Consider the following 11,601-nt stretch of genomic DNA (forward strand, 5'->3'; position numbering starts at 1 on the left):
CCATATATAGGAAATATAATTGCCTATTATTACAAGCATTTGAAGTTAAAATAATTTCATTTTAATACTTGAGAGCTTTGAGAAATTCAAGTACAGCAGGCATAATATGATTTTAACATTATGCTGGGAATCATTTCACTCTTTACTGTGGAAGAAATTTTTTCACAATAAAGTTTTATTACGGTTTCCCTTCCAATTGTCAGTGTTTCCATAGCAAGTTCAGCAGCTGGAAGCTGATCCTAGCTGCTAGTTTTCTCTGGATTTCTGCACCTTTACTGTGTCTATACTCTGTGAGGCCGTGGTCTGGCTCTTCTGGCTGTCCAGGTCCCCCTGAGTCCCATGGGAATGGTGTAACTGCAGTGTTTCTGTGCAAACATGTCCTCTCTAATATTTTTTTTTTTTTTCCCAAATTCTCTCCCCTCAACCAAAATCCATTCCTCTGCCAAAATCCTACCCGTAGCATGATGATCACCAATTAGTGACTAAGAAGCATCCTTCCTTATGACTCTGCTTCATCTCTCTTCTTGCTGCCTAGTCAAGCTGTAAATGTATATGCTGCCCTGCAGGCATTCCTCCTTTGGATTAGAATGCCACTGGAGTGCCTGGCCTGGGAAGGAGTCCCTCTGTCAGTCAAACACAGAGACTTCCAGGACTCTGTATGAATTTATTATAAACCATTATTCATTTTTAAGTACCGCTTGTAAGTGGAGAGAGGGTCACCCCATCACTTCCCTCTGCAGCTGAAGGAGGCTGGTACTGCCCCTTTTCTCTGTTGCTGTACAAAGCTGAGCATCTTCGCAGTGGTACGACCTGAAGTGTCATATCTTGTTCCTGATTTCTGCTCATGAAACAGTTCTTTCCATTCCCCACAAAGGATGACATCAGGAAAATGAACAAGGAGCCTGGGGATGGAGGTGGGTTACAGAGGTGCCTTAGTAATTCAGGGGTCAGCAATTCAAAAGACAGCAATAGCACAGGGACTAAAGCAAAGGCCTCTTTGCTTAGGAAGAATTTATCTTCTTCATGGTGTGAAGTTTAGACAGGTCTCCAGATGTGAGGAGGGGAATCTGAACACAAACTTTACATGTCTGTGTGTCAGAAACCCACAGGGAAAGTAGTTTGGCAGCCACCTCAGGAATGGATGGATGCAGGATCATGGACCACGTTCAGTGCAGGCTTGGGTGTGGCTGCACTTACTTTATATCTGCTCTGAAGTCGTGTCTGTTTAGAGGACCTGCACCTTTTGGAGGAGCTGCACTGGTTTGATCCTGTAAGAAAATGGTTTATTCTGGCTCTCTGAGAAATGCTCAGAAAACTTTCCTTTTCCCTTGCAGACCCCCTGGATCATGAACCTGCTGTTTCTCCCTTGCTCCCACGGAAGGAGAGGGTGGCCCTGGAGACCAGTTTGAATGAAGATGAGCGGCTGCTTCCAAAAGACAAAAAGCACAACCTCTTCAGTGCCCTGATCAAGAAGAAGAAGAAAACTGCCCCTACCCCTCCGAAACGGAGCAGCTCCTTCAGGGAGATGGATGGACACTTGGAGCGCAGGGCAGGCGGGGAGGAGGAGTGCAGGGATGCTGGCAACGGAGCTTTCATTGCCCCCCCTGCAGACACAGCTGACCCCTCCAAGTTCCAGAGCCCAAGCAATGGGGCAGGTGTCACCAACGGGGTTGTGACTGGGAACTCTGGGTTCTTATCTCCCCACTTACGGAAGAAGTCCAGCACGATGAGCAGCAGTCGAGGGGTGGCTGGTGAGGAGGAGAGCAGTTCCAACTCCAGCAAGCGTTTCTTGAGGTCCTGCTCAGCCTCCTGTGTGCCCCATGGAGCGAAGGACACAGAGTGGAAATCCGTGACGCTGCCTCGGGATTTGCAGTCCACGGGGCGCCAGTTTGATTCCTCCACTTTCGGGGGGCACAAAAGTGAGAAGCCAGCGCTGCCTCGGAAGCGGGCAAACGAGGCCAAGGCTGACATTGCTGTCAGGGGAACAGTGACCCCTCCTCCACGGCTGCTTAAGAAGAATGAAGAGACTGCTGATGATGTGTTCAAAGATGCAGAGTCAAGCCCTGGTTCCAGCCCTCCCACCCTGACGCCAAAACTTGGCCGTAGGCAACCTGCTGCCCTTCCTTCCTCCAGCGGGCTCCACAAGGATGATGGAGTCAAATCCAGTGCCTTAGGTACCACTGTGATGATGGACCAAGGTTCTGCTGCCAAACCCAACCCTGCTGGGTTCGTGGGGACCAGCAAAGCTTCCTCTGAGGAGCCACGCCTGAGGAGGCTCAAGCAGACCTCGGAGTCGGCAGGGAAGGACAAAGGGAAATTATCGAAGCTGAAACCAGCCCCTCCACTCCCACTGTCTTCATCCTCCATTGCCAAGCCTGGGAAGGTTTCTCACAGTCCCAGCCATGAAGCAGCAGCAGATGTGGTGTCTGGGCCGAAATCCAAACAGTTGACTCAGGTTGGAGAGGCTGCAGGCGGTGATGCTGTCAAGCCAAACCAGTCAGGGGAAAGTGTGAAAAAGCTGGGGATCCCCTCTGTACCAAAGCCACAGTCCTCTACAAAGCTGCTGCTGAGCACAGCAACCCCAGCTGCCTCTTCCTCATCCGTACCCTCTGCCCCAGGCGGGGACCAGACATCATCCACAGCCTTCATTCCCCTCATATCCACCAGGGTCTCTCTGCGGAAGACCCGGCAGCCCCCGGAGAGGATTGCCAGTGGCACCATCACCAAAGGGGTGGTGTTGGAAAGCACCGAGGCTCTCCGGCTCGCCATCAGCAAGAACTCCGAGCAAATGGCCAGCCACAGCGCCGTCCTGGAGGCTGGCAAGAACCTCTACACCTTCTGTGTGAGCTACGTGGACTCCATTCAGCAGATGAGGAACAAATTTGCCTTTCGGGAGGCCATCAATAAGCTGGAGAACAACCTACGGGAGCTTCAGATCTGCCCAGCGACCGCTGGCAGCGGCCCCGCGGCCACCCAGGACTTTAGCAAACTGCTCAGCTCTGTGAAAGAAATCAGCGACATTGTTCAGAGGTAGCAAGAAACCAGGCTGAAAAACAAACAAGTGAATCAATCAATCACAATGGGCCAAAGCCAGCTGTGGAGAGAGTAACGTGTGGACTGACAAAGGAGTGGGGCGTTCAGGTCAGGACTGTGCCAAGGACACAGACTGTGAATGGATGCCCCAGCTCTGAAGGCAGGGCCGTGTTCAAGAGGCACTTCCCACCCTCTGAACTCAGATTCCCTGTGTTTCATATACTTGTAATCATTTTATCTGTGGAGTTCTTGCCTTGTGGACTACAAGTCTAAATGCTGATGTCACACCATGCCTTTTTATTAATATTTTATTGTTTGGGACAGACCATTAAGACTGAAGCCAGACTGGTGGACACTGAGATACCATCCTCCTCAGGAGGATTTTGTACTGCATTTTTGTCCCCTTCCCCTGCCCCCATGAGGATGAGTGTTTGGATAGCAATATACCCACTGCATTTCTTGGGAGAGTTTGCCCAGCACATGGCCCTGGCCCAAGTCTGACATTTACCTGACACTAATGCAACAGATTTGGTGCTTGGGAGGGAAGGGGGAAAAGTTATTAATGTAAGGGTTTTTTAATGACAGAATGCTACAAGTGATGATTGCCCAAATTCTTCCTCTGATTCCACCTGCTACCTTTTGTTTCTGTGTTTTCAGTAGTTTCTCAGTGTTGTTGAGCTCCAGTGAATTGCTTGGGCTTGCTGTGTTGGAGGCAGCACCCGCTGATGTCACAGCCCAGGAGCCTTTGTGGATCTCCCTCGGCAGCAGAACAGGCCTGGAGAGGGTCTGGAGGAGGCTGTGCTGTGGTGATGTGTGACTCTAACCAGGCTGTGTTTGGGGTGGGGGATCACAGAGCTTGGGCAGTGGGAAGAGACAGCTCGGGGTGAGCTCTGAGACACTGCTGAGCCTCCAGCCCTGGCTGAGCCTGCACATCTCAGTGAGTGAGAGCTGCTGAATTTCCAGCTTTTTGTTTTGTGAAGGAAGATGGAGCCTGGCCCCTGCCCTCCTGCAGAGCCCTGTGCTTTGAGGGGCTGTGGTGCCTGCCATTCTGTGCCACTGGAACCCCCTGGGAGGAGCTCCAGTGCCTGTACCATGGGGTTAAAGGCATTTCTACCTTCATGCCAGCATGGTTCCATCCAGCATCAAACAAGGATCTGTGGAGACTGCAGACACTTCTCTGGGGTGCATCTCCCAAGGAAACTGCCACAACATGCTGACAGCAAGACTCCTGGCCTTCCTTGCCAAGGTCCTGTGACCTGCCCAATTAATGCTGGGAACTAACTGTGACTCGTGACAATAGTGAAAGAACAAGGTTTAGGGCTATTAACAGTGCAATTTAACTCCTCTTAACAGTTCAAAACATGAGAAAAACACATTTTCCATTTTCTGTTCCCCTGTAACTCATGACCCCTCTTGTGTATCTTAAACACTAATTGCCTTCAATTGTATTTTATGCTGTTCTCTTTGGAACTGTTTGTTTTGTATATGATTTCTAGTAGTTCACTCTTGTGTGTTCATGCCACTTCTCACCCTCACAAACAGCCATGACTTAACACGTGACAAATGTTCAAAAGAAAATACACATTTCTGCCACAGGCTGCCTTTAAAAATGTAAGAAAAAACCCAACCCTTGAATCGTCTCTTTCCTGGAGGTACTGTTTTTACTTTGATAACATATTGTGCCACTATATTATACATTTGTATCTTGTTATTACACACTTTTGTAGACTTGTCTTTTTTTACAGTGTGTAAATAGCTCTGTCCTTCATCTCTGTGATACTTAAGGGGGTCGTTTCCCCTTTAATTTAGTCCAGTACAGATTGTTTCTGTACGTGACTTTCTATTCTTCTCTCTTTCTCTATTTCCATTTTTTTGATTTGTTTTTTATTCCAGTCTCTCTTGCGTAGTGTATTTAAAAATAAATCAATGTTGAGGAAAACTTGTGTTTGTCTGTTAGTCTTTTCCAACCCATTTGGCTCCCCTGAGACTCTTCATCCAAAACCAGGAGTTCCCTGTTTGGGTGGTTCAGTGTGACCCTTCAGCACAGTGGGATGGTCAGAGCCAGGCCAGCAGCCCCTTCCCATGTTCCTTTGATCTGACTCTGAAAAGTCAGGAGAGAAAAGAGATGCACAGAGTAAGACTGTGTCATCACCTCTTCTGAATCAAAGACTGCTGTTGTCTTCAAGGAGATTTATATCAGAGGTTTGACTAAACTTCTCCTCTGTTAATGGTTTGTATTCTGTAATTCTGCTGTTGTGTTTTGCTTCTCCTCTGCTGTGAAATGACCCATGAGTTTCTCTCCTTATACAGTTCCCTTCATTTCTGGTTGCCCATTCTTATTTTCTGTTTCCCTTCAGCCTTTCTAGTAAACCTTGAGGGAGGGACATTTCCAGGTACTGAGCAGCCTCTAAAATGAGCCACTGCCTTGATATAATGAAGATGCTAAAGACTAAAAAAGGGTTGAGAAGGAAACAGGGCAGTGACAGTGTGTGGTGTGTCTGAGGTCCCACACTTCCACTGTGATGTTTTAGGTTGTCCCTGGTGAAATCTGTGAGTCCTGGCACCGGGATCTGCTCACTCCTGGGTTGGGAGAACAAGGCTCATGGGGAACCTTGGCCTGCTGTGACAACAACTGCATTGGGCTGCTGCTGGTGAGGCTGAAGAAGATGAAGGAGAAGCAGGAGGATGTGCTGAATATAAACAAAATTAGTGGCCTGCACTTGGCAAGGCACAGGCACAGCAAAGGGGTCTGCAGTGAGCAGAGCTGCAGCACCCTGGGGGAGTTCTGGGTGGGATTGTGACCCTGGCAAAGGTCAGTGTCCAAACCTGAGTTTGGTGAGTAACTGTGGAAGATGGAGAAGCTACACCTGCCCCTAAGAGCAATCACTCCTGGTGGTTTCCATCTCTGCTGCCTTTGGCACTGCTCCGTGGTGTCGTGGGAAGGCAGAGGCCAGCTGACCTGGCTGGGGAAAGCCCCCAGATCTGCAGTGTTGGGAGTGAGAGAGAGGGGATTAAGGGCTAAATTTAGCTGAGTACAGTAGGAGTTGATTTAACAGATCGATGCATTTAACAGTTTGATTGCTCCAATTTTCAAGGCTATTGAGCTTGAAAGTGAGAGTGCTCTGGGGGAAAAATAGCTGTGTTTGTGGTTTTGTTTTGGTTTTCATGTCTTTTGAAATTACAATGTTCACTCTTTTAAGTTTTCCTTTAATGTCATCTTGCTTTTTGTTGAGAAGTTGCTTGTCAGAGATGTAAAATGTGGTCAGTGTTTTACGCTCGCTCTTTTTCTTACAAGCCCCACGTTTTTATGGTCAGGCTGGGCCAGAGGTGTTTTCAGGTGTGCCAGACCACTGCCCCAGCATGGTCAGGGACAGCCCACAGCCTCTCCCTTGGCTGGTGTTCATCCTTCCACTACTGAAAAGAGGGGAAAGTTACACCTAAGCACAGCATCACCTCTGAGGAGAGGCTTCCTGTCATCACCTGTGCCTCTAAAAGCAGGCTGGCAGCAGAGTGGGACACACTCCTCGTCCGAGGGTGAGACCTGGCCTGGGTGGGCTGCTGAGAATGATGCTCCTGGATCAATTCCTCGTCAGTCCTGATGCCTTGGCAGTGCCAATGCCCCTAAAGCTGTGGGTGAGGGACAGCCCTCGGTCATTTCAGTGTTGAGGCCGTGTCCTCCCTGGCAGTGCTGCTGCTCAGTGCTCAATGGTAGATGCACTCAGCAGAAAGCTGACCTGTAAACCAGGCTGTGCTGAACGTCTTCCCAGCAATCCTCAACCCCTGTTGAGGGTTCTGTGTTTGTCCTACCATCTATTCTGCTGGTAAAAGTCCCACCTGTGCTCCTGCAGCCTGCATGACCCAGTTATGATACACAGAGCCTCTTCATGAGTCCCTCGGACACAATTAAACCAGGCTCTTCCTCTGCAGAGGGTCCTGTGGGTTTCTGAGATTTTCTGTTCTTGTTGTGTGTGTTTGTAGTGCTGCAGGTGTGCCCAGGGTGGAGGAACCTTGAGGGGCAGCCCATGGATGGGGGCAGAGGCCAGGGGAGGGAAGGTTAGTGGGGTGTTCCATGGAGAGTGCCAGCAGTGGTGGCATTGCCTGCATTGCTGTCTGCTGGCTGTTTGATCCAGCTCCTTTTGGATTGATGGGTGGGTTCTGAGCTCTCCACCTCTCAAAGGAGTTTGGGGTCTGGGTGTCCCCTCAGGAGCTGCTCCCCACATCAGGAGCAGAGGAGCTGGGAAGGGGTGTAGCTTCCTGTGGGAGGTGGGTGGGAGATAACCGTGTCCAGTGTGCAGGGATGGGCTTTCCAGCCCCTCAGGGGACCTTCTTGGCATCTTCCTCCCTCCTTTCTCCCAGCCACACCCCCAGGCTCCAGGCAGTTATTTTCCATTCACTTTTACCTCCCCTCCCCAGCATTAATCACCAAGGAGCAGCAATCAAGAGCCTGGAATGCTGCCTCTTCCCAGGCACCCTAAGATGTTCTCAGGGGAGTTCAGGGATGCCATGGCCCCACAACTGCCCCGTGTCACGGCCTGGCAGGAGCCCCTTTCCTGACAGAGGGTGAGGATGGTGATGGCATTGCCCTGGTGGCACCGAGCTGCCCATCAAGGAGCCCTGAGGTGTGGGGGCTGAGCTCAACTCTGTCCCACCTGCCAAATAAGTGCTCCAATTTTCAGTGAGTTCTACAGAGGTTATTGCACATCAATCAAAGCCTCGTTATGTGTGAGCTTTTATGAGGCTGTTCTGAGCCTGTTCCTCTCTGGGACTTGAGTGCAGGAGTCGAGGCATCCCCGCAGCCACAGCATTGCCCAGCAGGTTTCCTTTCCCTTTCCCCAGCAGTCAGTGCCACTTTCCCCTGCAATGATCCATCACAGAAAAGCCAGGGATTTACCAGCCCTCACTAACCCAGAGTTACTCCAAAACTCTTCCCCTTCCTCCCTTCCGTCCCTCCCCCCGACTCCAGCGCAGGGTAAAATTGATCAGTGCGTGTTTATTGATGGTTTGAACACTCGGAAGAAAGGGGTGGGGGAGTCGTTGCCATGGAAACATCGATAAAGCTTCATCTCCTCTGTGCGATGCGAGCGCGGCGCCTGCGTCCCGATCCGAACAGGAGGCCTTTGCTGGGGCAGGAATCTGAGAGGATGGGGATGGGTTTGGGGGTGCCCGGGGCCTGTGTGGGCTCAGCCACCCTGAGTGCTGCCGGGGGTCGCTGCTGTGCTCCCCAGTGTGGGATGGTCAGGGCTGCAGGGGAGGAAATGCCCTTCCTCACCTTCGCAGCCATCGCCATCCTCGCGTGAGGGACAAATCCTGGCGCTGTGTCCCTGCGAGCCTGGGGTCCCTCCCGTTCTGCAGCATCCCGGGATGAGCCTGGTCCTGCTCCTCCATGGCTCCCTGGACCTGCTGCCCCACGACTGTTTTCCCCTGGGTTCCAGCTCCTCCATTCAGCCACTGCTCCTGCTGTCAGAACGACTCACGCAGCACTGCATTAAGTGCTCTGTCTGCTTGATGGATATTACAATGCACCTCTTGCAGCCTGATTTAGGGGTTTTTTTTAAATCTTTTTACTCCCCCAACCAAGTCCTGCCACGGTCTCTGATTTTTGAGGGTGCAATTTAGCGCTTGCAAATCATCTCCCGGCTCATTTTTGTGCCTGCAATGAAATATCAGCAGTGGCTCTGTGTGTAAGTTGCTGTTAGTGCCTGCAGCAGGTAGTTAGAGCTCTGATTGCTGGTACCTCTGGCAGGCACAGAGAAAACTGGGATTGGCAGGGCTAAATCTGCCCAAAAACGAGGAGGGCAGTGGCTGGGCAGCGGGGCTCTTGCTGTGCTGGCTTTTGAGGCTAATGGCTCCCAAAGCTGCACCACAAGTGACTGGAGCACCAGTGACACCGAGCACCTCCCAGTGGTCCTGGTAGGTGCAGGAGTTCTTGTTTCAGTCCTTCTGCACCCCAGTTCCTCAGTGGCTAGGGCTGGGGTTAGGTGGTGAGGAGGGAAGGCATCGGGAAGGGCCAGGCTGTCAGGCAGGAGCTGGGGTGGTGTGACAAGGGCACTGAAGGTCAGGCATTGCCATCCCACCCTGGTGAGGAGTCTGGGGGCTGGGGCATGAGGGGGCACTGGGACTGTGGCAGGACTGCTGGTGCCAGGGCAGGTTCCGTGCTCGCACCAGGGGCTGCTAAGGACAAGATTTTCTCGAACCCCGCTGCTCTGCCCTGGTTTTGCAGGCAGGAGCTGCCTCGTGTAAGAGGCATCTTGACACTAAGCAGAATTTGCTGCCGGAGGGACTTTTCCTTAATAGGCAGGAGAGCAGCAACTCGGTGGAGAGCTCTGAAGGACCCTCTCCTCCCTGACGGCTGGCCCTGGACTACAGGCAGTCCCTGGGGACTGTCACCACCGGGACTATCCTGCTGTAACCCTCCAGCCTCGCTGCCTGGCCCTAGTGGCACTGGCCATCCCCTTGTGCCATCCCTGCTCTCTGCCAGCGCTGAGAGCAGCACCAGGCCCGGCAGAAGCTGTGCGTGATCAGGGAAGGGATTTGGTGATTTCTCCTCAAGGCACCCTCCTCTTCTTACATTGCATGGGTCGGGAGCAGGGATGGGAGATTGAGAGCAGAGCTGGGAGTGGAACAAACGCAGAGTTCCCCCCTCCCCAAGGCAACCCCAGCAGCAAACCCCCCCCACCCTTTTGTCCGAGCAAACCCAAGGGAGACGGAAGGGAAGGAGGGACGGGGTGACCCGCAGGAGGTGGGGAATCAAGTCCAAGCTCTCATCTCCCAAAGCGGAAGGTGAAGCCCCCTTTTTTCCTGTTGTAGCCGTTGAGTTCCTCTGCCAGGTTCCCCAGGGCGCCGCTGCGCTTCTCCCCTGCCATGGGCAGCAGCTCGGGGTCCCCCCGCCTGCCCGGCCCCGCTCCGTATCCCCGCAGCTCCCGGGCGATGCTCAGCAGCGCATCCAGCTCCTCGCTTCTCCTCCGCTTTGCCCCTGCCCTCCAGCCGGGAGCCCGGCCCTCCGCCGCCGTTTGCCAGCCGGGAGCGAGCGGAGCCCCTTCCCCGGGGGCTCCCGGCTCCCAGCGCTCGCCTGGAGGGAAGCAGGCTCCCAGGCTCAGGAGGAAGAGGCAGGACAGCGAGTAGGGCGCTCTCATCTGGGGGAAGCACAGGGAGGAGAAGGAATGTCAGTGAAGCATCCCGGGCAGCGGCGGAGGCGGCAGCAGGGGCTGCCCTCGGCAGTTCCCCATCCCTGCTGCAGCACCCCCAAAGCAGCCCTGCGGCCCCGCTAGAACCCCCCGAGCACCCACTGCTCCTTCCGCAGCCTCCAGCACCAGCTGGGGCTCTGAGCTCCCCCAGAGCTGCTGCCCTTCATCGGCACAAATTCCGCCGGGCTGGGCCGGGCTGGGCCGAGCCGGGCTGGGCCGGGCCGGGCTGGGCTGGGCCGGGCTGGGCTGGGCTGGGGGCTCCGGAGCTGCCCGCTCCTCCTGGAGGCGCCACCCTGATGGTCCCCACGAGCGGGTCCTGCCCGCTGTGCCTGGCTGGGACAGGGAAAGGTGCTCGGCATCCCTCGGCCTCGCGGGGCTCGGACCTGCACTGGCAGAGGGGTCTGAGCAGAGCAGAAGGGAGTGAAGTCCTGGGCCTCGTGCGATGCCACAGGCAGTGGGTGACCTTCAGCAGGGCTGCTCTGCCTCCCTTCCTCCTCCCACAAAGGCTCAGGAAGAGAAAACGGGTTGTACTACTACTACTATTATTATTATTATTATTATTATTTATTATTATTATTATCATTATCATTATTATTATTAATAATAATAATAATAATAATAATAATAATAACATTATTGTTACTATTCCCTGGAGATTTTGCCTTAAAAGCTGCTGCAGGTGCTGGGGGCCAGGCTGGCTGCTCCACGCTTGCCCGAGGGGGCTTTCTCACTGAGTTTCTCACTCCTGTGCCAGACCCAGGTGCACTCAAGCTCCTGCCTGCCCTTCCCAACACCCCACAGCCCGGAGGCTTCACTTCGGGCTCATCCCCAGGTTCTGCACACCTCGCCTCTGCTCTGCTCTCCCCCCTTTCTGCACCCCCTTGCCCATCGCGGAGCCGAATTGCTGAGTCCCGTTCTGGGGGGGCTGGTGGGTCCCCAGCTGCTTCCCCCAGCCTTTGGCTCCTGCCTGCCTGTGCTGCCCATCGAGGCAGGGGTGTAAAGCAGGGACAGACAGACAGACAGACAGACAGCAGTCACGTACCTCTGCACCTCGGTGCTGCCACCCCTGGCACCTCTCCTGTGTCGGGATGAGCGGGCAGCCCGCCCTGGGCCATTAAATAGCCACAAGCGCTGATTGCCATGTCAGCCCTTGGACGTGTGGCCACAGAGAGAAGAGGGTGGGATCCTCGGGGAGGGAGCTGAGGGGGATGGAGGGGACCGGGGTTGGTGGAGCTGCCACAGTGGGAACACAGCAACACCACTCATTAACGCACCGCCTTCATTAGCTGCCTCATTTGGAGGAGCAGCTGGGAGCCGGCCTTGTGTCCCTGGCAGTCGTCAGGGAGGCTGCTGGGATGGAGGGTCTCATCTGGGGACCCAGGTG

At 53.6% G+C, this 11,601-nt stretch overlaps 2 protein-coding genes across 3 annotated transcripts in view; one reads left to right on the plus strand and one right to left on the minus strand.

Annotated features, from left to right (window-relative positions):
* Positions 1–4,972, plus strand: part of ABL1 (ABL proto-oncogene 1, non-receptor tyrosine kinase) — a 77,503-nt gene extending 72,531 nt beyond the window's left edge. For both annotated transcript variants that reach the window (XM_023938201.2, XM_023938202.2), the window contains exon 11: positions 1,335–4,972. In XM_023938201.2, coding sequence (XP_023793969.1) covers positions 1,335–3,034 — 1,700 coding nt within the window. In that variant the 3' untranslated portion in view covers positions 3,035–4,972. The remainder of the gene's footprint in view (positions 1–1,334) is intronic.
* Positions 4,973–8,003: 3,031 nt separating this feature from the next.
* Positions 8,004–10,166, minus strand: QRFP (pyroglutamylated RFamide peptide). The gene has a single exon (XM_086858240.1). The coding sequence runs from the start codon at positions 10,164–10,166 to the stop codon at positions 9,795–9,797; it is 372 nt and encodes a 123-aa protein (XP_086714366.1). The 3' UTR covers positions 8,004–9,794.
* Between the last annotated feature and the right edge of the window lie 1,435 nt (positions 10,167–11,601).

Source organism: Cyanistes caeruleus, chromosome 20 (assembly GCF_971803275.1).
Source record: "Cyanistes caeruleus chromosome 20, bCyaCae1.hap1.1, whole genome shotgun sequence".
NCBI classification, from domain to species: Eukaryota; Metazoa; Chordata; class Aves; order Passeriformes; family Paridae; genus Cyanistes; species Cyanistes caeruleus.

Coding starts and splice junctions, on each gene's coding strand:
- QRFP (XM_086858240.1), bottom strand. CDS start 10,166: ATGAGAGCGCCCTACTCGCTGTCCTGCCTCTTCCTCCTGAGCCTGGGA.